Genomic DNA, 23,755 nt, shown 5'->3' with positions numbered 1-23,755 from the left:
ATGATGTCAGTAGCTGAACTATACTGGAATTGCACTTGCCTAGCAAGTATTTATGCAAAGTATAGATGAACAGCTGTCGTCCTAAAAAATAAAAAACAATTGAATCCCCTCCCCATTATTTGGCTTGTGTTTTATGAACCTGTGTGACATTACTGTAATGTTTCTTAGAAGGACAGGAAGTAATTTGTTTAAACAGATATGTTATTTCTTTTGTACCTTATTGTATATATCTTTGCAATGTTGCAATCCAGGGCGTTCAGCAACTTGTTTAAAGGATCCATAGATAAAACCCTCACATAGTGAATGGTAATGATGCCAATTGCGTCTGTATGTTATTGGATGTTCCTAGTTGGCTCATCCCTCAATGAACTGTAGTCTGTAGCCAGAAAGCATTTTTATTGTGTTCCTGTTTGTGATGGAGTAGTAATTCAGTTTTTTTTTGCATGCCGAAGTAAGTTACATGTGTCGTCCCCTCCATCATACACAGGACCTTATTTTGATAACCTAGAGAAAATAGGGAAATTTGACAAAGATAATTACTTCCTATAATTTTTCTCAGTTATTTCAATGACATTAAATAACCTACAACCGTTATGACAAAAATGAATAGACCAGTTCTAGTGTTCATTAGCACTCTGTATCTTTAAAACCTGCTCAGTTCTTCTTCCCTGCCCGTGGTGGATGGTGCGCTCCGCTGTGGGGCTTCCAGCACATGTCTCGTCTGCATTTCACTGCTGAAATCAGACCACTAAGTTCTACTGCTACTAAACAAGTATGTATCTATATTAATATATAGAATCAATCACTTGTTACACAGGCATATGGAAGCCAGCACACCAATTAGGCAAAGTACAGTCAATTTAATCTTCAAAAAATGAAAATAAACGTTTTAGGCAGCTTCATCAGCAAGGCATTAGTCAGTAGTATTTGGGGCACATCATAGTCACCCATCCATACTGCAGTTCAAATGACATGGCAGTCAATGTCATTGTTTCAGTATGAAGTCTTCATCCTGGGAAAAAAAAAAAATATATATATATATATATATATATATATATATATATATAATTTTTTTTTTTTTTTTTTGGTTTTAAATATTTTATTGATTAACAAAGTAGGAACCTGTTTCTGTTGCAAGCACTGCTAGATCCAGTGTGAAGTGTATCTGACAGCAGCTGACTGTTAAGGGCCATACACACTAGATGATATTGGTCACAATATTGTTCAGAAAGGCTTAACGACCCCCTCCCTCATCCAAGCGTGTTTGGACAAGGGAGGACATACATAGTCAACGACAGCCATGCTACAGCATGAGTCATTTCCCCGCCACGGCCGCCTCCCTTGCAGCATAGGCAAGTGTGTATTCACTTGCCGATGCCACTACCCCCCCCCCCCCCCCCCCCCTAGTTTGTGCGCTGTTTACTGTGTTTTTATGACTTATTATTCCTCCCAACGTTTTTGTGTATGATAAGCAGCCACTGTTGGAAGATTGACCAAGAATCACCCACTTCTAAAGTAAATGTTGTAATGTACAGGAGTGGAGGGGTTTAATGACTAGTAAGTTCCTTGTTCAGAAAACGCTATGCACTGTTAGGATACTTCATATCAATAGGATGAATGCCCAGCAGTGTGTCATTTACATGCCATACTTTGCCTTTTGAGCTTCTTATCCTGTGTCTAGATCCATTTTCTAAAGGTGAGGCCAGTCTAATGACCTCTGTGTAAGCTACATTGTAATTCCTGTTTGAACACAGATGTGTTTATTTTCTACTCACACATTGATCACACTGTGGAAACAAAAAAGATATTTAGAAACATACATTTTTGTTAATGCACCTTGAGTGTGTAGTGACAGTCACAGAATTAAAGTGCCAAGTTGAGGGAGTCTTGCTATTACATGGCAGTGTGTGTGTCTAGGTAGAGTGATCTAGTGTGAACCCCAGACTACAACACTCTTTGCAACGAACGCTCAAACATGTTGCCATAACTACTTTTATATTTGTCCATATGTGTCAGGAATTCCCAAATGACGGTTCTGTATGAAGATCATTCTTGTAGATTTGGTTTGTGTGTGTAATCCACAAAACACATGGCAAGCCTAAAACTGTGAAGATGGATTATATCTTAGCCTTAATGGCCCTAAATATTTTCTACTTGGGTGTGGTACCCACTGGGATTTGGTTTTACATGTTGTTGTTGTTGTTGGAGGTCACTCCATTGACTTAAATGGCATTGCTCCTAAACCTTGAAGTGCTTGGAGGCCATGGAAATCCATTTGCACATTCATTATAACGCATTGTGCTACCATGGTTAATGTACAAAATTGTTGCCAGTGGGTCGGGGCCCAAATAGAGGCGATTTTCTGCAGTAAGTGTGTATTGTTTTTTTCCTGCACACATTCACTGCAGCACATGTAAGGGAACATCGTACGGTACATACCAAGTTATCATTTTCTGTCAGATATTAGCAGAACTGAAGTGGTTGTTGTTGTTAAGGATCAGATGGAATGTAGCAATGCTAGATAGTGGAGAAATGTTATAATCCTATAACCTCATATATGTGGTTGCACTTTGACATCTGAACATTTACATGTATATTTGCCTCTTTACATAAAGGCCTACATTACATGTACTTATTTTTTGGGAACACATTTTTTTTAGTCTCTAGAAAAAAAGGACCTAACTGAAAGCTTCCACAAATGAAAGGAACCGTCTCATTAGTTATCTACTGCACTGGCAAAGCATGTAAGGAATGCTGCATGAATGAGGCCTGTGTAAACACACAAAGCTTCCCGCTCCCAAGTCCATGCTTAATATTAGATCACAAGTCTTGTTCTTGCCAATGATTAAAAAATGTTCCAAACGTTAGACAGCAATTTGCTTCCTGTTGGGAACATCTTTGGTTAGACTCAAACTGACAAGTATCGTGCAAGAGCTTTTGTTATGGGATGTCAAACATCATTAACCGCATTAGACTTTGAGTAGTGCAGACTAGTTATAGTGTAGACCAGCCCATGTCAAACTCATGGGGCCACGTTAGGGACCATGAGAAGTTTAGGGGTCCACTCCATTAATGTGCAAAGTACATTACAAATACACTTCTAACTCAACAAAAACTGGGGGGGGGAGCTGCTAATGTATGGGACTAAATGAACACCATCCATTTTCTGTCAAGTGCTGGAATACAGACAAGTCATTCAGACAAATTGATAAAAGCAGTTTGATTTAACAAACTAATTTGTTTTGGGAGCAAATGGTTGACTGTCATCATAATGTATGCTCCCTTTTATTACCAGAATTTTGTTCCCAGCAGACAGGTTGTACAGATACATTTGTGTGTGTACCCAGCTTGGTGAGGTCATAATGTGACTAATGGACACTGCTTATTTTTTTATATTTTTTATGTAAGAAAAAAGGGCTTTCTGTAACTTTCATGCACTGGACTTAACTTCAGAGATGTTATGTTGGCCATAAACTAGGTAATTTGTATGCAATTGTGATGTTCTGGTTCGAAGCAATGTGCGGCCCATGCGCATTGCACCGGAGCCTGCAAGTCACCCCGGCCGCAGCAGTGGTCTGCTGGATCGCAGCCGAGCCGAGCAAGCTTGGCTGGGATCGCATGCGAGAGATCTCGGGCAGCTCAAGGGGACTTTTTGGCGAATTATCTGTTCAAAAAAGTCCCTCTGGTGCAGGGCTGGGCAACACCGGCCCTCCAGATGTTGATGAACTACACATCCCAGGATGCTTTGCATTAGTTTGGCTATGTGGCCATGCTGAAACTGATGCAAGGCATGCTGGGATGTGTAGTTCATCAACATCTGGATGGCCGGTGTTGCCCAGCCCTGCTCTAGTGCATGGTGGAGCCTTTAATCCTCCTTTGCTCCCTGGAGGTAGGCTCCAGCTCCTCTTTCCCACCTATGTTCCACAGGAGCTTAATGTTTTTGCATCTATACTAACCTATGCTCCACAGGAACAAGTACTAGTAACCCTTCCTCTTAGCTCCCAGGGGACCGACTCCAGCCTTTAGTAGTTTTCCAACGCTCCAAATGGGTGGATAGGTAAACAACTGGACCTCCCTATTTGAGCCACCCTAATGGGCTTTTTTAGACCTTACCTTTTTTAACCAGCTAGAGGTGGTGACTGGAAGGGGTATGGGTCATTATGTCAACCAAATTAAGGTCGACGTACATTGTGTTCACCACTGACGGTCAACAGGCCTTAGATGGACACAGACAAATGGTCGACAGGGTCAAAAGGTCGGCACAAGCATTAGATCGACAATAGGAAAGTTGACAGTGAAAAGGTCAACATGGATTTTCCACTTTTTTTTTTTTGTCTTGAATTTCACCTTAGTCAACATGGACACCGTGTCGGTGCACCACATCTCCTCGCATGGCTCACTCCACTCACCATGGGACAGTGCCCCGCTACGCTCTGCACACTATTAGATTTTCCTTTCATGCACTAGTTGTTGGTAGGGCATGAAACTCCGGTTGTTGGCTCAAATGTTTATTTTTTTATTTTATTTTTATTTTTTTTTAAACCCATTTCGACTTATGGCTGTTGACCTTCCCAATGTTGACCTAATGATTGTCGACCATTTGAACCTGTTGACCTTTGACCCGATCTCTTTTTATTTGTCTGTTGACTCAATATATGTCAACCTAATGACAGTTTTCCGACTGGAATTAACATTTTCGGTGCACAGTGCACCTTCCTTCTGAATCTTGTTTGTGGCGGGGGTATTTAGGTAAGTGCTGTACATATTTTTATTGTTCAACCTGATGAAGGTCAAAGACCGAAATGTAGTTGCTGCATTAGACCAGTGGTTCCCAACCCTGGTCCTCAAGTACCCCCAACAGTGCATGTTTTACAGGACCAGGGTTGGGAACCACTGCATTAGACCGTTGTCTGTCATATTTTCATGTTGAGCAAGTCCTAGCCACCGCTACCCCCGTGTGCTATACAATCACACTTTGGAAGGTACCGAGGCAGTAACTACTACAGAACCACTGGGGTTGTGTTCATGTGAAGGTGGTAGCCATCCCTGAGCACCTGTTTTGTGTCGGGTGTAGTGAATCATTATTACCTAATTGGTACACACCCATTTTGCACATTATGTAAGCACCTTGTAGTAGTTATACTGCACTAGCAGGTACCTGCTCCTTTTCTAGTGTGTCATATCCTATTTTTTATATGATTTGATTTTTGGAATAATAAACACATTTATGAATACCTCACAAGTAGAACATGTGTAAATGCACTTAACCCTTTGGGCAGTATTCAATGAGGCTATTTCGCCATGTTTTATGGCGAATTTGTGCTATTTTCGCGTTGGAAGGTGATTTCTTTTTGTGTCAGAAAGTGAATCACCCTATTCAACGTGTGATTTTCGCCGTGTAGCAAATCGCCATTTTTTCATGAAGTGGAATGTGAACTTTTAAAATACATTTTTTGTTTTTTTTACATTTGGTGTAAAAAAATCAGGAATTTTATTTTGTGAATGGGCATGTTGTTTTTATTCATGTGCTTATAGCACATAAATGCTATATTTAATTTAAAAAATTATTATTATTTTTTTTTACACATAACAGCCAGCAGGGGGCCGGGAGCCGAGCCGCTCATTAGATATTCATATATTCACTGCTCCCGATCATTACATATGCACGATCAGGAGCAGTGAATACCCGGTCCCCTGCTGGCTCTCCCGGGGGGCAGCTTGTGCTGCCTGGGTCCCGGGGAGCCCTCCTCCCCTCCACATACGTTCTCGGGCAGGCAGGGAGACTTCCATCTCCCTGCCTGCCGCCGTCCCCCGGCTCCCTGCAGGACGCCGCAGGGATTAAGATTCGCCGTCAGGGGCAGCTAACCCCTGCGATGTTGAATACGGGGATAGAAGGGGGACAGCGAGGCTCCGGAACACGGCGACAGTGCAGCGAATCCTAAACAGGATTCGCTGCATGCCGCTATTATCTTCATTGAATACTGCCCTTTGAGTGCCAAGTGAATTTGTCAAAATAGCTGGTACATAAAGGATATTTATTCATCATAATCTTTTTTTACACCATATTTTTTTGGATTTATAGAACTAATGTAAGCGACGCTGGGATTTTTAGCAGGTATTCTGAACATCTCTCAAAGATGTTGGCACTCAAACATTAAACCTCTACATTGAAGTTGGTCATAAAATAGTAAATTTTAACACGTAACCAAGAATCGACTTTATGCCTTTTGTTCATTGCAAATGCAAATGGCTAACTGCTTTACATACATGTTTATACCTAATTGATGTTTGTGACATTGGGCCTTATTCTAGTTCACTCTTTCTGACAAAATCCTTCTTAGATGGACAAAACCATGTGCACTGCAGGGGGGGGCAGATGTAAAATGTGCAGAGAGAATTAGATTTGGGTGAGTTATTTTGTTTCTGTGCTGAATAAATACTGGCTGCTTTATTTTTACACTGCAATATTGATCTCACTTTAAAGAAAAACCCCACCCAAATCTAATTCTCTCTGCACAAGTTACATCTGCCCCACCTGCAGTGCACATGGCTTTGTCCATCGAAGGATTTTGTCAGAAAGAGTGAACTAGAATAAGGCCCATAGTTCAGATGTATAAAGAGACATTTTATGTAGGGGGCATTAAGACCTATTGAACGTGCTTAAGGGATACTTATAGGCAGGTGTTTTATTTTCACCTTTAATTCTCTGCTACAGTTTTACGTCAGTTACAAGGATACTTTCCATCTAGTTTTATGTGGTGGTGAGCAGAAGCCTTATACTACTGCCATCTCCCTCAAATGGACCCTCGCAGTTCTGCCAGTTGAGAGGGATATTTAGAGGGTTTGTGTGTGAAGGGGGAGGATTTTACAATGTAGGTGTTTAGGTTCCAATGCAAAAAAATATTTCATAGCATCCATTCCTATGTCATAAGTAATCACTTCCTTAATATGTGTGTTTTTGTGTCTTACAGGCTCAGATAGCCTTCCTTCAAGGTGAAAGGAAAGGACAGGAGAATTTAAAGAAGGATCTAGTCAGAAGAATAAAGATGTTGGAATATGCTTTAAAACAAGAAAGGTATGCATAATCTGTGGGTGTTGTCCCAGAATACATTGCTCTATCTTCTGCAGATTTGTCCTCACTATTATGTTGTCAGAGGTTGTCAAACCTGTCTTTGTCCTGAACAACTGGTTCAATCAAATCTGGGAAACCTACATGCCAGAATGGATTTAGGACTGATTTGAGAATCATTGTCCAATGTAAATAGTAGCTACACACCATATGAATACAGCATTTCCCATACTGGTTCTTAACTGAAATTCCTCAACTGTCTGTGTAAGCCGACCATCACCCTTACACACCTCAAATGGTAAATTGCTGCATTCCAGCTGGTTTTGTTTGTTTACATGTTATCCGTGTTTAGTAAGTACGGTAGTATGTAGTCAGTTCCTGCACCTCATGTTAGTATGCATACATCATTTTACATTGATTGGGTTAAAAAAATATATACTATACAGTAACCTAGAATTTTCACTGTACAATATTTCTAAGCCTTGTGCTGTCATCATCCATTTCACTTATAAATAAATTAGCATGAACAATCTATGAGAAGAAATGCTAAGCGATTACTCAGCTGTAAGATGAGCCAAGCTGCACCATTGTCACTGCAACAGATGTTCCCTAGGTGACGGTATTGAATATTTCACTCTTATTTACTATTTTGCTCACCCTCCCTTTCCATTTATTTTAAAGCAATATCATAATCTTCCCTGGTTGGTTATTTTAAAGATACAGAAATGTTCAGAAACCATGCCTGGTTAAAAAGTTTTGATTTTGTATTAAATGGGTGTTCCAGATCTGGTGAACACAACACTTTGGTGCTGAGGTAAATAGTAGTAAAGCCCCATACAAACTACACGATGGGGGCTGCGGCTGATAGTTAATCATATCAACCGCTGCTGAAAAAACTTTTTTAGCATATTAATAAAGGAGCATTATTTTTTGGTTTATTCATCCATAAACCCTTAAATGGGCCCATGCCAACGTCAACATCTGCAATTTATGTAGTCACACACTTTTTAACTTTTTTTATTTTTTAGCAGACAATAGGGGCAAAAATAATTGTTTTCCTTTGTGGCTAGCACTGAAGGGTTCCTCCCAAGATGGCAAGAAGTGTGCACAGAGTCTGGTTTAGGTGCCTCAGTGGGAGTTTGGGTCCCCTAGGCATGATTTTAGATGGAATTAGACGTTATTCGCAGCTAGCCCCATCTATTAGGGAGTGTATAAAATAACAGGTGCCTGATTGGAGCACTACTGGATTTGCTACATTTTGCTCCCCCTTGTAGTAGATATGGGGGGAAACCATTGAGTCTCCCCTATTGAGTTCAGCTTTAAAATCAACTAAATCCATTTTCTGCCTATTCCATACTAATAGTGCCATTGTACAAAAATGGGAAACCTATTTCATTAAGTGCTAGAAATAAAATCTGGTGCTTCTACTGAAGCTGTAAATGCAGTTAAGTCCGTCTTTATCGTCACAGTACTTGAAGATAAAATAAAATTCCAAATTGACACTTAGATTTGGTTCACCGTAACTCTGAATCCTCCACATATGAAATGCACATCTCTTACTCCGGATAGGATGTAAATGACCAAAATAAAATTACGTACTACATTCCCATGTGGGGATAGTCTACTTCTGGTATGCAGGCTGTATTAACTGATAAGACTCCTGAACTCACAATGGCAATTGTTAGTTGTAAAGCATTAATGTGTCTGCGGGGAAAATAGAATCCTTTTCTGATCATTTTGTGACAAAAAAAAAATGTACAGAGAAAACTGTGTCGGGAATATTGTTAAAACTTTTTCTTTTTCCTGTAACGTTGGGTATCTGATAGACACAATATAGTCCACATGCACAAATTTGACATGGCTATAGTCGACTCGTGAAAAGCTTGACATCATTTTTTTTAGAATTATTTCTTTTTGGGAGCTTTCCATCCATGTGGATCTTCGATTTGTAATGGTAAAGTGTGCCAAATGTAGTGGAAAGAATCAAGGCGAGCCACGTGAGGGGAAACTGTATACTAATGTAAGTCCACTGGATGATCTACAAATTGACACACAGAAAACATGAAGAAAAATTAGTCAACCTTTCATCTGTCAACCTTTTGCCTGTGTAGTCCTTGTCATGTTGTCTATTTGGGGTTCACCTATGGACGGTTAGCCTAGACACCGTTGACCTTTTTATACCATAACTGGAAAATTGGGCCAAAATAATTTTTCTTTCTCCCTGACTACAGGGCAAAATATCACAAGCTGAAGTATGGAACCGAGTTAAATCAGGGAGATATGAAGCCGCCAAATTATGATTCTGGTAAGTTTCTCTCAAACGCTAAAGTTCCTTCAGATGGTTACATTTACCTCTTAGCAAGTACCACAGGGTTCAGATTGTTCACTGAAACTATTTGAAAGCTTTAGGTTTTCAGGTAAATCTATGATGCAATTTTTCTCACTAGTAGTTTGTTCATGCTTCATGTTTGAAAAATAACTGCTCTGTCTCTGCTGCCCTGTCCTATGGTCTCTCTCTCTCTCTCTCGATATATATAGATATGTATATTCGTGGCACAAGTTCATTTAAATATAAAGTTCATTTGATACCTGGATTGCGCCAATATTGGGTTGTGATGTGAAACTGTCAAGAAATTAAATTTTATGCGGAAACTCGCAGTAGTAGTTAAAGGGGGCTATTCAGTGTTTCCCAATATTTCCGATCTGTGGAAATATTGGCAGTTTGCACACATAATAGATGGAATTAGCATAGCTTCTGTTTAATTTTTATTTTTTTAAGTTTGAATCTACATCTTTTTCCATGGAAATAGCCACTAATTCACAAATTTAGTATCCGTTTCCATGAATACAAATTCTTTTTTTTTTTAATGTTCAGGATTGAGTACTGATGGCCTGATGTTTCCTATTTAGTGTCAGGGGAAATTGCATAAAATTGGTTAACACATTGTCCAATTTGGTAAGCTTACCATTTGGCCTACCAAAATAATGCACAACTGGGCAGACATTTGAATTTGCCCACCAAGTTACGTCTTCCGTCTACAGGCAGTCTGATGGTCGTTCATATGTACAGCCAGATATGCCGATACTGCAAGTTCTATCAGCATTTATTATGCTGCATACTCTGCCTAAAAGTCACTGCTCATTGAAATGATTTTTAATTTACAACTTTATTTCCCAAATATATGAAGCATTAAGAAATAAAGTATAAAATTATAAAAAATAAAAAAAATATATTTACACTGGTCTAAAACAATGAGCATTTTAGTTTAATCATAAAAATGTGATTCACAAACTTAAATGGATGACAAGAAGGTCATAGATTTCCTAATGTGAACTCCATTGTATCTTTATCTCTTTGATATATATATACTGTATACCTTCAATGCTTTGTGGCTTAAGAGCGGGCACTGTATGTAAAAGTGAACATTGGATTTATTTAGCTATCCTCTTATGATGGATGCTTGTATTTGAGAAGAGGAAACAAAACCCTGTTGGTGACAGTTCTTTTATTGTGCAATCTCACATTGATAATTCATGTTTTTTCATGCTAGATGAAACCAATGAGATGGATATCCAGCCACCATCACAGAACAGCCAGTTTATATGGAAACAGAGCCGACAGTTACTACGGCAGTAAGTGACTTCTCGTCATCACATCTCTCAGCTGAGGGTTAATCGCACTGATTTCTTACTTTGGATTTGCAGAGACTGACTGTGCCTTGCAGTTTGCTCTGGTGGCACTTGCTGTGTTTCTACTCGGGCTTTTGTGTCCATTACATTTCCTTATCGCAATGAATAGAGAATTGTACCAATGACTCCTTTCATTTTCCCAGTGTCTGTAGAGGCTGGTAGAGACGATCCTTGCAGCTGGTAGCAGATGATTTATTGGCATGACTGCCCTGCACAGTACTGCATTGTGTGTCGTCATATAGATATTACAGTGCTGTTGGGAGATTATCTGCTTATTGTTTTTTTTTGTTTGTTTGTTTGTTGAGAACTGTAATTGTTGCTGACGGGCACGTGAACCGCTGCCTCTTTTTCATAGGTATCTGCAAGAGGTCGGTTATACAGACACAATACTGGAAGTGAAGTCAAAGCGGGTGCGTGCCTTGCTAGGCCTTTCTGCAGATTCTTCTGACAGGCTCACAGACACGAATCAGGACTCCATGGTAAATGGCACAGAGACTGAGCTTCCCAATCCACTGGTTATCGGGTAGGTTTTCATATCTAACTTTTTTTTTTTTTTGTGTGTGTGGCTATGTTCAAATTTAAACGTTTGTTTTGCAATCAACACTTGCCAAAACTCTGGCAGGGCATGCTGAGACATGTAGTTCAACAACAGCTGGAGTGCTTTTTATTGCTCACACCTGAATTAAATGGAAGCCTTGATATAAAGGGAGTATGTCCATTTCCTGTATAAGTCTAGCTGAAGGAAATTCTTTCCCTAAACATACTTTATTATAATGCTAGTAAGAAAATGCTGGCATCAGATGCTATTGGAAGCTTTCTGGTCTTTTCTAATGTGTCTGATTTAGGTGTCTGAATCTTTGGGAAAATGAACTATTTTTATACTCAAAGTGTTTAGAATTTGTTACTTTATGTGGGCTACTGGTTTTGTCTCAAATTTATTGGGAAATGAAAGAATATTAATTGCATCTGTTTTTGAGCTTTTGAGGACTGACTGCTCATCCCTCTGTCAGACTAGCTGTCAAGTCAAAGGACAGTGTTTATTACAGGATAAAAACTCCTTTAACCCTTTGAGTGCCAACAGCCATGAGATGAGCAAAATATCCACTAAAAATACCAGTGTCGCTCACATTTGTTAAATAAATTCAAATAAAAAAATGTTGTGCAAAAAAATATTTCCTATATAAGGTAAACATTACAGGTCATTATGATGAATAAAAATGTTTGCTTGCCAATTCTTACAACTTGCCTTGGCACTCAAAGGGTTAAGGAACAATAAATCTGTTAATGTTGACAATATCTGCAACTACGGATGATTCATGTACTGGTGTTAAAGTAATACAAATATTACAGTAATGCCATGAGATTGTGTCCAATCATTCTGGCTGGTGCCATCCTAAATAACCTATGGGTTACTCCTATGACTGACTCTCAGACAGATGGATATGATGCTGTGTCTTTGGATGCAACAGTATATCATAGAAGACTGCATTAGGCGTCTGTTTACAGAAGACTACTCCTGCGGCAATCGCATGTTTTCTGACAGCAGCTGCCACCAAAGATGCATTGCCTGGGACTACTGCGTCGGGATACGGTCATTGGCTAATGACCAGCAAGTTGCTGGTCATTAGGTCGACATGCGTCTAGGTGGACAGGGTCATTAGTTTGACAGTCAAAAGGTCGAAATGGGGCTTTTCACAGTTTTTTGTGCCGACAGGCGGTATTTCATACCATCCACTAGGGCATATGGAGAATAAAATAGTGTGTCAAGCATAGCGAGGCACTGAGCCCAAAGCATGGCAATCGCTTTGGTGCACTTTAGCCTGTGTCCATGTCGACTTTCGGGTAAAAAAACAGTGAAAACCCCCATGTTGACCTTTTGACTGTCGACCTAGTTACTATCTAACAACTTATGGTGACCAACTGATCCACACCCCCTGAGTCCATCTCTGAATCTGACTCAGAGAATGCCTGTGTTATTTAGCAAGTATCTTTTTTTGCAGTCTTGTTTATTTAAAACTTCATGCAATTTCTGTCCAATTTAAAACCTCAGTCAGAAAGAGTCTTTATTACGGGTGCATCATTTTGTGCTTCTTGCTATACTTTGTGCAAAGTTTTGTTGTTTCCCATAGTCTGCCAGCATAGTTACACATTTTTGTGGCCTGTTGGACAGACTAGTTCGGCCACATGATTATCATCTTACAGTCTTCCAATGCCGTTTAAAGTGGTTTTGCTTTTGATTTGTACATGGTTCAGCAGATTTTAGTATTGTTAGTGGATTAAGGTAATTCAATTTAGAATTAGTCTTTGGAATTGATGGTTTTAAATGAGTGTGTAATGATGATCTCTGGTGTTTTTTAAAAGCAAACTTCCATTTTGTACGTAACAAGTTAGTCCATCTATAGCTATAGATGTTTTTACAGACTCATTCTTATTGAAGGTGCACATACACCTTGCGATTTTAACATGTGTTTTGAACTTTTAACGTTCAAAACGCATCGGTTAAAATCGCACATTGTACCTGCGGGGATGTGATGGAGGTTAAAGTTGCATCGCACCCGCACAGTACAGTAGATTGCATCGCATCCCCCTACAAGTGCCAAAATCGCACATCACACATATCGCCATGTGTATATGGCACCTTAACACTTTAGACATCCGTTGTAAAGGGGTTTTCCAGGTAAATGTGCCATCCTTTACTAATGGCAATTTAAGTCGCAGAGTCTGACGGTGACTAGAAAGTGTGCAGTACAGTATGATATAAGGTTGGGCCTAATGTTGACATTCCTCATGTTGATAGTGATGAATTGTGGACCTGTTCAAATGTCGATGTATAGTTCTTGGTGACCAAAGGGTCACTTACCTGCTCCTTACAGTTGCTGCGGTTTCAGTGCAGCTTCCAGGTTTTGATAGTCACGGGACCATCACTTCCAAGTTAACCTTCTGCTACTTCAGCATTCCAGCGAGTATACTGGCCCAGTCTTTAATATCTACCTCTAACCCCCGGCTTCTAATTTTATGTCTGTATATGATAAATACTGGCTGCTTTCTTTTTACACTGCAATATATATTTTTGTTTTAACATCCCACACCCAAATCTAACTCTCTATCTGCACTTGTTACATTTTCCCCACCTGCAGTTCAGCATAGTTTTGCCCTTTGAAAGATGTTGCTTTTGCAATCAACTCTGAATCAGGCCAATATATTGTAAGCTCAACTTGGGAAAGGATTGATGTGAATGCGTGTTCTCTGTAAAGCGCTGCAGATTGTGTGCCCTATATAAATAACTGGTGATAAATGATGAATACCCTAATGACTGCATCACAACTAGGAATGCCCTCAGGCTCAAACCGAAATCAGTATTGTGTGGGCCAACAAATTTGATGATAATTACCACGGTTAATTGAATACAGCCGCAAGTAACATGAATGCCGCACAATTATTTAATGATACTATATTAAACCGCAACAGAAAAAAATGAGAGTTGAGAATAAAAAAAAGTGACTTCACACTTTAATAAAATAAATTTAAAAAAAAGTATGACACTGTTATTTATTGGTTATTGCACTTTTATGCGCTGCGACTCCTAAGAGTAGCCCACAAGAATTATATACAAGCAAGTCAGATAATCTCCCTAGCTTGTAGAAGAGGTCATTTATTCACATTATTCCGTTTTCTGCACGTATAGAAAATACATATGAAAATAAATATGTATTTACTTTCTTTGTATAAATGATCGTTAGGTCAGCGGTCAAAAATATGTTTTATCCTTACTAGCTTAGTACCTACAACCTAATCTCTTTCACATAGAATTTTCTTGCAGCCCTATTCCTTTAATCTTTTATTAACTGGAAAAGAACTGTGAAGATGTATGTGGGAAGCAAGCCGTGCTAGGCAGCAGTGTAGGTGATGTGAAAAGCTGTAATTAACATTTTACTTGACGTCTTTTCTTAGTTTTCACAGAGATCAGGAAATTCCCATGACACTGTCCTTAAAGACACCAGAAACTACTCAAAATAAATAAGTCTTGCTAAGTACATTATGCGACCTCTACCAACACCACCCTTAGCTCTAGCTCCAGTTTAGAAATGGCTTACATGTCCATTCCACCAATATAAGTTTTGAGGCTAATTTGTGCTTCATATGGTCTTTCCATGATCTAACTAAAGGTGCCCATACAGTATGCGACTTCTCCTCTCGGAGAAGTCTCATACAATCCCGTTCCAGCCACCCAGGACCCTCCCAGGCAGCAGATTCGCATGCGATACATCACCATGCGATGTATCGCATACCATCCCTCTGGCCGGAGGGGGTCTGACCCAGAAAGCTCCACTTTGATGCGCACGGTACTGCTGGAATCTGGTAAAATCGGGCACAAATCGCAAAGTGTATGGGGGCCATTAGACCTATAGCAAACCATAATAAATCTGTAAATAATGCAAATTTAATGATATAGTATAATAGAAAAGTGATAGTTCGGAGGGATTGTCCACTTATTTATACTAATTCAAACACAACCATGAACAGTGCTGAATATTGTTTTTCAAAATACTACTATGGTAGAAGAGAACCTTTTGGCGGACTAATTGTATGAAGAATTGGCTGGCAGCATTTGAAATGAGTGTTCTTTTTAGTTAGTTTACTTATACGCCAAATATCAAGCAGCATAAAACCGTTTAAGCAACTAAATAATCGTTAATCAAACTGTAAATGAAGATAGTTTAATTATAACCATAGTATCTGGTATCCATAGATATGCAAGGTTTTGTGACCCAACATAAGTCATATAGCTAAATTGTCATAAGTCCACACCTCATGTGAGGTAGGAAACTCTAGATCTTCAATGGCTTCAGACGTTTTTGCGAGGTTTCCATTTTTTTCTCTGATATGGCCTGAAAGGTTATCCGTTAAATAAAGATCAGTTGTGAGCAGTGTTTTTCTGTTTTTCTTCATGCTAGGAAACCTGACATGACTGACTCAGCCTCTGTACTGGAAACATTTAAATTTCTGGAAAATGCTGCTGCAGAGTTCAGTGATGAAGAGGATGATGAAGAAAATGATGGCAGAGACAAGACTATAATAGATGCTGCAACGGTAAGCATATAAGAATACTGTTCAGATTGACAAATTGTGCCCAAACTGTAATGCTGGATTATACAAGTATTTAAAATGATTAAGCTGGATCATTGTAAAAAATGCAGCAACTTAGTGACCAACCTAAACAATAGTGAAATGTCGGTATTTATGCATAATGGGAAACACATCACTGTCTATCAGCTTGAATACACACTACACAATGTGTACCCAGTGATTACGCCTGGGCAGTGGGAGCAGGTGTAGCCCAGCATGGCCCCCACTAGTGATGCCTTCTGTCGGTCCTGCATGCAGGGATGGCAAAGGAAGTCGCGGCAAGGCGCATAGGCACATTAGATGTGCCCCATATGTCGTGCCAATCCACCGGATTGGACAACCTATCAACTAGTAATGTGTACCTACTGTAGCTTAAATTTATAGATTGAGTTGGTGGGTGTTTGAAGCTGCAAAATGTAGTGTAGTGAGAATGCAGAATTTATGGCTAAAAGGTACAAAATAACTAAAAGGTTAGAAATGGAATCAACCAGATAGTTGGTGATCGTTTTAATGTATGTCTTACTAAATCTCTAGTCACAGGAGCAAAATGAATTTCTTTTTTTGGTCTTTTCATTCATACATACAAACATGAGATGGTACAAATAAAGCAGCTTTCTGCTTGCATACAAGTATCATCGGTACTTGTTTCCTAGCACGGCCACCACGATTTCTATCGTGGTGGTCGTGTCGTAAAAAAATTGCGTCGGGTGCATAACAAAACGCACACGACGCGACCGACGCGATGTACCCGATTTCTCCATAGGCTTCAATGTTAAAATAATTTAACTTTGAAGCCTATGGAGAAATCGGGTCCATCGCGTTTATGGTGTGCCGACGCGATGGACCCGATTTGTCCATAGGGTTCAATGTTAAATTATTTTAACATTGAAACTGAGTACATTTAACATAGAAAAAAAAGGTTAATGGCCCAATATGGGCCATTTCTCATTGGGTATGGCCCCGCCATGTGTGTAAAAAATAATGGCCCCCCATTGTGGCCGCCACCCCCACGATTGACGCGAAACCGAAGCGTGGCGAGCGGCGGCGTTGCGCTTCCTCCGACCTTTTCATTCCCCTACTATCCACATCGGCATGGAGTTGAGAATATAAAGTGTGGCGGGCGCAGCGAGCCACCGAGCCCGAAGCGTGGCGAGCGGACGCGGATACCTGTCAAGCCCGCGAGGGACGCCCCTCGTGGGCTTGACAGGTATCCGCGTCCCCTCGCGGGGCTCGCTGCGCTCGCCACGTTTCGTGCTCGGTGGCTCGCTGCGCTCACCACACTTTATATTCTCAACTCCACGCCGACGTGGATAGTAGGGGAATGAAAAGGTCGGAGGACGTGCACCGCCGCCCCACGCGGGCTCGCTGCGCTCGCCACTCTTCGGGTTCGCGTCAATCATGGGGGTGGCGGTCACAATGGGGGGCCATTATTTTTTACACACATATGCCGTGGCCATACCCAATGAGAAATGGCCCATATTGGGCCAGTTCCCATTTTTTCCGATGTTAAATGGACTCAGTTTCAATGTTAAAATATTGTAACATTGAAGCCTATGGACAAATCGGGTCCATCGCATAGGCTTCCATGTTAAAATATTTTAACATGGAAGCCTATGGAGAAATCGGGGGCATCGCGTCGGACGCACATAGGCTTCAATGTTAAAATATTTTAACATTGAAGCCTATGGGGAAATCGCGGGCATCGTGTGCCTTAAAGTTAAGGCACACGATGCCCGCGATTGTGGCTGTGCTAGGAAACAAGTACCCAAGTATCTTCTATTAAATATATTACACACAAAAATATATTTGCTAATTCAAAATAGTGGCCTGGAAATTAATGAAAATGTCTGTCACACTTGTGGTTTTCACGAAAAAAGAGCAGCTTGCAGTTTATTTTTATGGTCTAAGACTTTGTACACAGTATGTTTTTGTTGTGAAGTGTGTGAATGACTGGATGGTGAAATTCAAAGGTCGCACAAGTGTCAGCCATAAAGGAAGGAGCCGGATCCCCGACAATGTCAACGACTGATGAGTACATTGATTCTGTTGGATAGAATAATAACAGTGAATTATTTTGTGAATCAGCCGTGACCAAACTTGGGTGCATTTGTGGCTTGCAGGTCAGCCTAAAACATGTTTTACTGAGAAAATATAAAACCTTTGGACAGGCAAAATTGTATTGGAAAGCAAGGAAAAATATAGTTTTTTTTTTTTTAAATTAACATATTAAAAGCCAGAGTACGAATGTTTTTTGACTCACCCACGTATATTGAAAAATTTAAGTTAATGCATTATGAATTTTTATTTATGTCCTTTTTTTATTTTTTAGATTGTGAGAAGAAGAGTCGTACCTGAACCCAATGAAGATAGAGACACTGAAGAGGCTTTAAAAGAGTTTGACTTTTTGGTCTCTGATGATACTGATGGAGGAGAATCTAGAAGTGCTGGTGATGGAACCGAATGGGGTAAGGCTGTAATTGTGTTTGATTTTTTTTCCCAAAAGTTATCTGAAATTTCTTGAGCAACTTTTAATTTTCCTGTTGAAATTTGAGGACTGCAGTCGTGTTGTCCCCAAGCAGAATGAGTCCGCTTGACTTTATTTCTGTCTGCATTCGGTCTGAAACTTAGTTATTGCCACTATTACCCTCCGAAGGCACCACAAGTCAGTAATTTTTCTTTTAGAAATGCCGGCTTTTAACTTGTGGTTGTTACCTTATTCTAAGAGAAATGTAAATCCTTCTCCATCTACATACCAGAAATGTAAGTCACAAATGTTTTATTGTGCACAAGTGCAGTGGAGCCCTGTGACCGCAATATGTGTGTAGTAGTATTTCAAACTCCCAGAGCGGTAATATTATTGGCCAGATTTAGAGGTGTATGCACTGGGGTCTTTCCATAGTAAATAAACACCGTTTCAGAAAATATTCTACCTTACAATGAAATATTGTAATTATAATGAATGTTGCCATGGGTGTAAAGGAACCCTTAAAACCTTTAAGTTATGTATTTTTAAAGCAACAATTTTTTTAACAAAAAAAAGGTACAGTACACTTTCTATTGGTCTGGTGCAAATCTCCACAATGCACCAAACATTACTGCGTATACTGACCAATCCTTAAACATTCAGATTCATGGATGTACACCAGGAAAGGGCATCCCCCAATAGACAAGTTTTTGCTACTTCTGTGTCTGCCAAACTGCTAGTGGCCTTAAACCAAAAAGTCTAACAGACCCAATTTCACCAGAGGACTCATTATCTTAGAGCAGTGATGGCTAACCTTGACACCCCAGCTGTTAAACTACACATTCCAACATGCCCTGCATCAGTTTTAGCTTGGCCAAATAATAAAACTGTAGCAGGGCATACTGGGATGTGTAGTTCAACAACAGCTGGAGTGTCAAGTTTTTAGCCATCACTGTCATAGAGGATGGGGGTTAGGGCAGAGTGAAAAAGTTGAAATTGAGATATTCAAAATCGGCTAGTGTGGAAAAGTTGTGATTTGACCTAACTTGCTCTGAGTCAATATCTTCTGTTCCGACAAGACACCTAAAGTTCCGCTTTTTTAGATGAAAATAACGAAACGTATGAAGAATCTCCGATCTAGTTAAAATTATGTCAGGATGTCTTAGAGTGGTTCATTAATATACTTTAGTATAGTAAAAAAAAGGGTACTTATGTAGTATCTGGGCTGCCGATTTTTTGATTGTATGCCTTAAGTTAAGGCATACAATCAGATGCGATGCGATATCGCATCGCATACGATGCGATACGATGCGATGCGATGACCCGATTTTTCCATAGGATTCAATGTTAAAATGGACTGAGTCCATTTTAACATGGAATTCAATGGGAAAAAGGGGTCCTTTTCATACCCCTACTATCCAAGTGGGCATGGAGTTGGATATAAACCTGTGGCGAGCGTAGCGAGCCACCGAGCCCGAAGCGTGGCGAGCGAAGCGAGCCCCGCGAGGGGACGGTATTCTGTGTCCCCTCGCGGGGCTCGCTACGCTCGCCACGCTTCGGGCTCGGTGGCTCGCTACGCTCGCCACAGGTTTATATCCAACTCCATGCCCACTTGGATAGTAGGGGTATGAAAAGGACCCCTTTTCCCATTGAATTCCATGTTGAAATGGACTCAGTCCATTTTAACATTGAATCCTATGGAAAAATCGGGTCCATCGCATCGCATCGCATCGCATGCGATTTGGTCGGGTGCGATGCGATGCGATGGACCCGATTTCAAAATCGGCAGCCCAGTTACTACATAAGTACCAAAAAAAGACTACGAGCTTGTCCTAGTGCAAAGTTACTAACTTTGGCAGGAGAAAAACATCCCTAATAACTGACCCGTTTTCATGATCACAATTGTAAATATTGTGTGGTGTTTTTTTTTTATTGGAGAGGATGCTCTGTAACTGAAGTGATCAAGAAAAAAACTTAGGGAAAAAATCAGGGTAAATCCCTTTTTGTTTGCCCTTAAGAGATTAGTGTACCTCTGTGTCTTCTAATATCCAACTCTTTACTGAATGCTACAGTAAGTTCAGTAAACAATTCATTACACTCTGGTACAGTATTTTAAACACTTCTGGCAGTTTATTTTGAACATGAATTGGTCTGAAAAACAGTTTTGCATCCCTTATGCTGGTAACATGATTGGGTTGCATTAGAGAATATAATTGTGCAAAGGATTAGCCAATACATTAACAGTTAAATACTATAAAGTGCATTATGCAGTAAAAAAAAAACAAATGCATCTAATGTTTAGAAAAATAACATCAAGAACATTAATTCAAAAATATCAAGTTTCTAAGATGTTGCACATACAACGTTGTCTTCTTATTATTTTTTTATGGTGTATTTTGAGTTCAGTTTTATACAAACCAATTGTGATTGGTGTCCATTATTATTAGACTGTTAAATTGGGTCAATAAACACATGAAAAGGAAATAAAGTATTGCTGATCAATCCTGCCTAGTAATTAACACAGTGATTGGCATATACTGTATGTACTGCTGGACACCACTGATAGAATGAATAACTCTCAATAGCATATCCAGTAGACTGTTATTATTTTCAATACACAGGTTGAGTATCCCTTATGCAAATATCTGTTATCAAAATGATTCCCAACATTTTTTTTTGCTTAAAGCACTACTAGAGACATCTGCAACAGCACTACTGGGGACATATGTAACTGGGGTACTTGTGTAGTTTCATGGCGGCAGCTTACGCTATGTTTGCAGCTATGCTAATAGTGTAGCCCAACAGCCTTACTTGTGTAGTTTCCAGGCGGCAGCCTAAGCTACGTTATTAGCGTAGCCCAACGGCTGCCTTACTTGTGTAATTTTACGGTGGCAGCCTAAGCTATGTTATCAGCATAGGCTACCGCCGTGAAACTACACAAGTAACTACCGCACTGTTGCCGGGAACTACATCTCTATCCCCGGCGTCTCTGGCAAGCCTAGTCAGCGCCTCACACCACCCGCGCCAGCATGATCCCCTCTCTTTGGCAGAGAGGGGATCATGGTGGCGCCGGTGGAGAGGCGCTCCATCTGTTTGAGACGTGGGAGCGTCTCAGACAGACGCTCCAGTAATGAGATGCTCCTGTGTCTGAGTAGCTATTTCGGCAGGCTACAGCAACCCTGTCGACCGGGTTAGGGGTTCTGTAGTGCGTGCGTCTCCTGTCCAAAGAGGGGGTGCAGACGCAAGTGCGTCTCATTCACAATGAAGGAGGCATTTGCCAGTTCTCCATGTTACATACTGGCAAATGCCTTCATTTCAAACCCCTACTATCCACGGCTTTTTAAGCCCCCACTATCCTTGAGAGGATGCGTTAAGCGTCCTCCAGACCTTTTCATGCCCACACTATTCATGTCTGCGTGGAGTTATAGTGTGGTGAGCCCTAAGCGTGGTGAGTGGACGCAATGTAACGTAATCAGTGTCCCCTCGCGGGGCTCGCCACGCTTCGGGCTTGGTGACTCGCTGCGCTCGCCACACAATATAATATCAACTCCATGCCGACGTGGCTAGTGGGGGTATGAAGTGGGAGAATGTGTCTCCTCGTGGAGCTCTTCGGGCTGCCGTGGATAGTTGGAGTGTGTCAGGAACACATCCACAGATGCCATATCATACATCTGAGACAGTAACGACGACATATGTTAACTTGTAACTGGATTTTAGATAATAAGAGTTAAAGCAACTTAACACACAACAGTACAATCAGTACTTCTGACTGACTACGCTGGATCTGACAGGGACACAAGCGGCCGCGGGAACACTACGCTACTTCTGACGGACTACGCTGACCGCGGGAACTACGCTGATTCTGACAGGGATGCTACGCTGGTGGCGTAACTGCCGCCGTGAAACTACACAAGTACCATATTTGGCACTAAATATAAGCAAGAAATGATTGATTGGCATTTAATTTCAGTATCTAAGAGAGTACACAAACTTTGTTTCATGTTTTGAAAGCTTTTATGCACAAATAAAATATGTTTGTGTGTGTTTCATGCGTTTGTACAATATGAATGCAAGTTAAATCATTGAAATATATTCTTCTGAAATACAGAATGATCTGTTATCCAAAATTCTTCTAGTCCTGAGCATTTTGGATACTCAACCTGTATCAGATTTTAGAAGTCTGGCTAGACATATGCTGTGTAAAATTTTTGCATATGGGTGTGGTATGACTTGTCAACAGGGATCTTGTTGACATTCAGTATGTCTTCATGGATATGTCGACATGATGAACTATCAATCAACAAACCATCCTTGGTTGAATAGCGGTCTCTTACCATTTCTCATTGGCAGCTCCATCCTGGTGACACAGCTTGACATTGGGATGTAGGAGGGTCCGCAGGAGCCAAGGCACCTATGCTGACTTCTTTGAGAGCAGGCTCCTCCCTTCTGCATCCCATGATGCTTCAGTTAATTTTAGGTGGCCACAGGAGTGGGTTCTGTGCTGAACTGGCTGCTGTATGCAGCCATTTTGTGAGAGTAGCTAGGTGTTTTTTATTTTATTAATTCACTAGTTAGTACAGGCTTTCCAGTGTGTAACTTCTTCTAGGAGTTTACACACACTGAGAGCGCAGCAGAGGCTGACAGAAGCGTTAGCGCTCTGTGGATAGACACAGCTGCATTACCTACACGGCGCTTCAACCTCCATTGCAGAGAGGTTGTCCTGTGCCCCGGGGGCGTCCTGAACCGGCTCCTTGCATAGAAGGGGATTGTGGGGGATAGACCCCCCCACGATGGCGGCCGCCATCTTGAAAGGGCTTATAGACTGAAATCCCACCAGGGAGGTGACGTCTTTTACAGGAGTCCAGCGTTTCTGGACAACTCCGAGTGTTCCCTGTCTGGGGCAGTCACTGGAGGTGAGGCGAGACACTTAGTAGGAGCGGCTGATGGAGGAAGAGGGCCAACAGGTTTCCCTCCGCGCTGAAGCAGAGACTGGGTCTCTTCCTACACTCTGTTTGGCGCCATTTTCTCTCCACACTGAGGAGCTGAAGTTTGGATTACACGGCTGAACTGAGTGAAAGTCTCTCCTGGGCAGCCTCTTCCCTTGTGATCGCTGAGGATCTATTGCAGCAGAACAGTCAGCTAAGTACTCTGGGTACTTATGTAATATCTGGGCTCCCATTTTTCTTATGAGACCGCGTCCCCTCGCGGGGCTCGCTGCACTTGCTACGCTTCGGGCACTATATAAAATCAACTCCATGCGTAGTTGGATAGTAGGGGTATGAAAAAATGGGGTGCATTTAACATGGGAGCCCAGATAATACAGAAGTACCGTACTCTGTACTTTATGCTTCACAATGCCTGATATTGTGCACTGTCTTTTATGACATAAGTGTTATACTGCTGCT

The 23,755-nt window shown here is 40.9% G+C and overlaps 1 protein-coding gene across 3 annotated transcripts in view; it reads left to right on the top strand.

The window, feature by feature from the left end:
• STRN (striatin) overlaps positions 1–23,755 on the top strand; it is a 96,216-nt gene that overhangs the window by 30,995 nt on the left and 41,466 nt on the right. For all 3 annotated transcript variants that reach the window (XM_083176170.1, XM_083176168.1, XM_083176169.1), the window contains exons 2-7: positions 6,972–7,075; positions 9,301–9,374; positions 10,621–10,702; positions 11,115–11,282; positions 15,715–15,850; positions 18,216–18,351. In XM_083176170.1, the coding sequence (XP_083032296.1) occupies positions 6,972–7,075; positions 9,301–9,374; positions 10,621–10,702; positions 11,115–11,282; positions 15,715–15,850; positions 18,216–18,351 (700 nt within the window). The remainder of the gene's footprint in view (positions 1–6,971; positions 7,076–9,300; positions 9,375–10,620; positions 10,703–11,114; positions 11,283–15,714; positions 15,851–18,215; positions 18,352–23,755) is intronic.

Source organism: Crinia signifera, chromosome 3 (genome assembly GCF_055691185.1).
Source record: "Crinia signifera chromosome 3, ASM5569118v1, whole genome shotgun sequence".
NCBI classification, from domain to species: Eukaryota; Metazoa; Chordata; class Amphibia; order Anura; family Myobatrachidae; genus Crinia; species Crinia signifera.
This window is presented reverse-complemented; position numbering and strand designations above follow the sequence as displayed.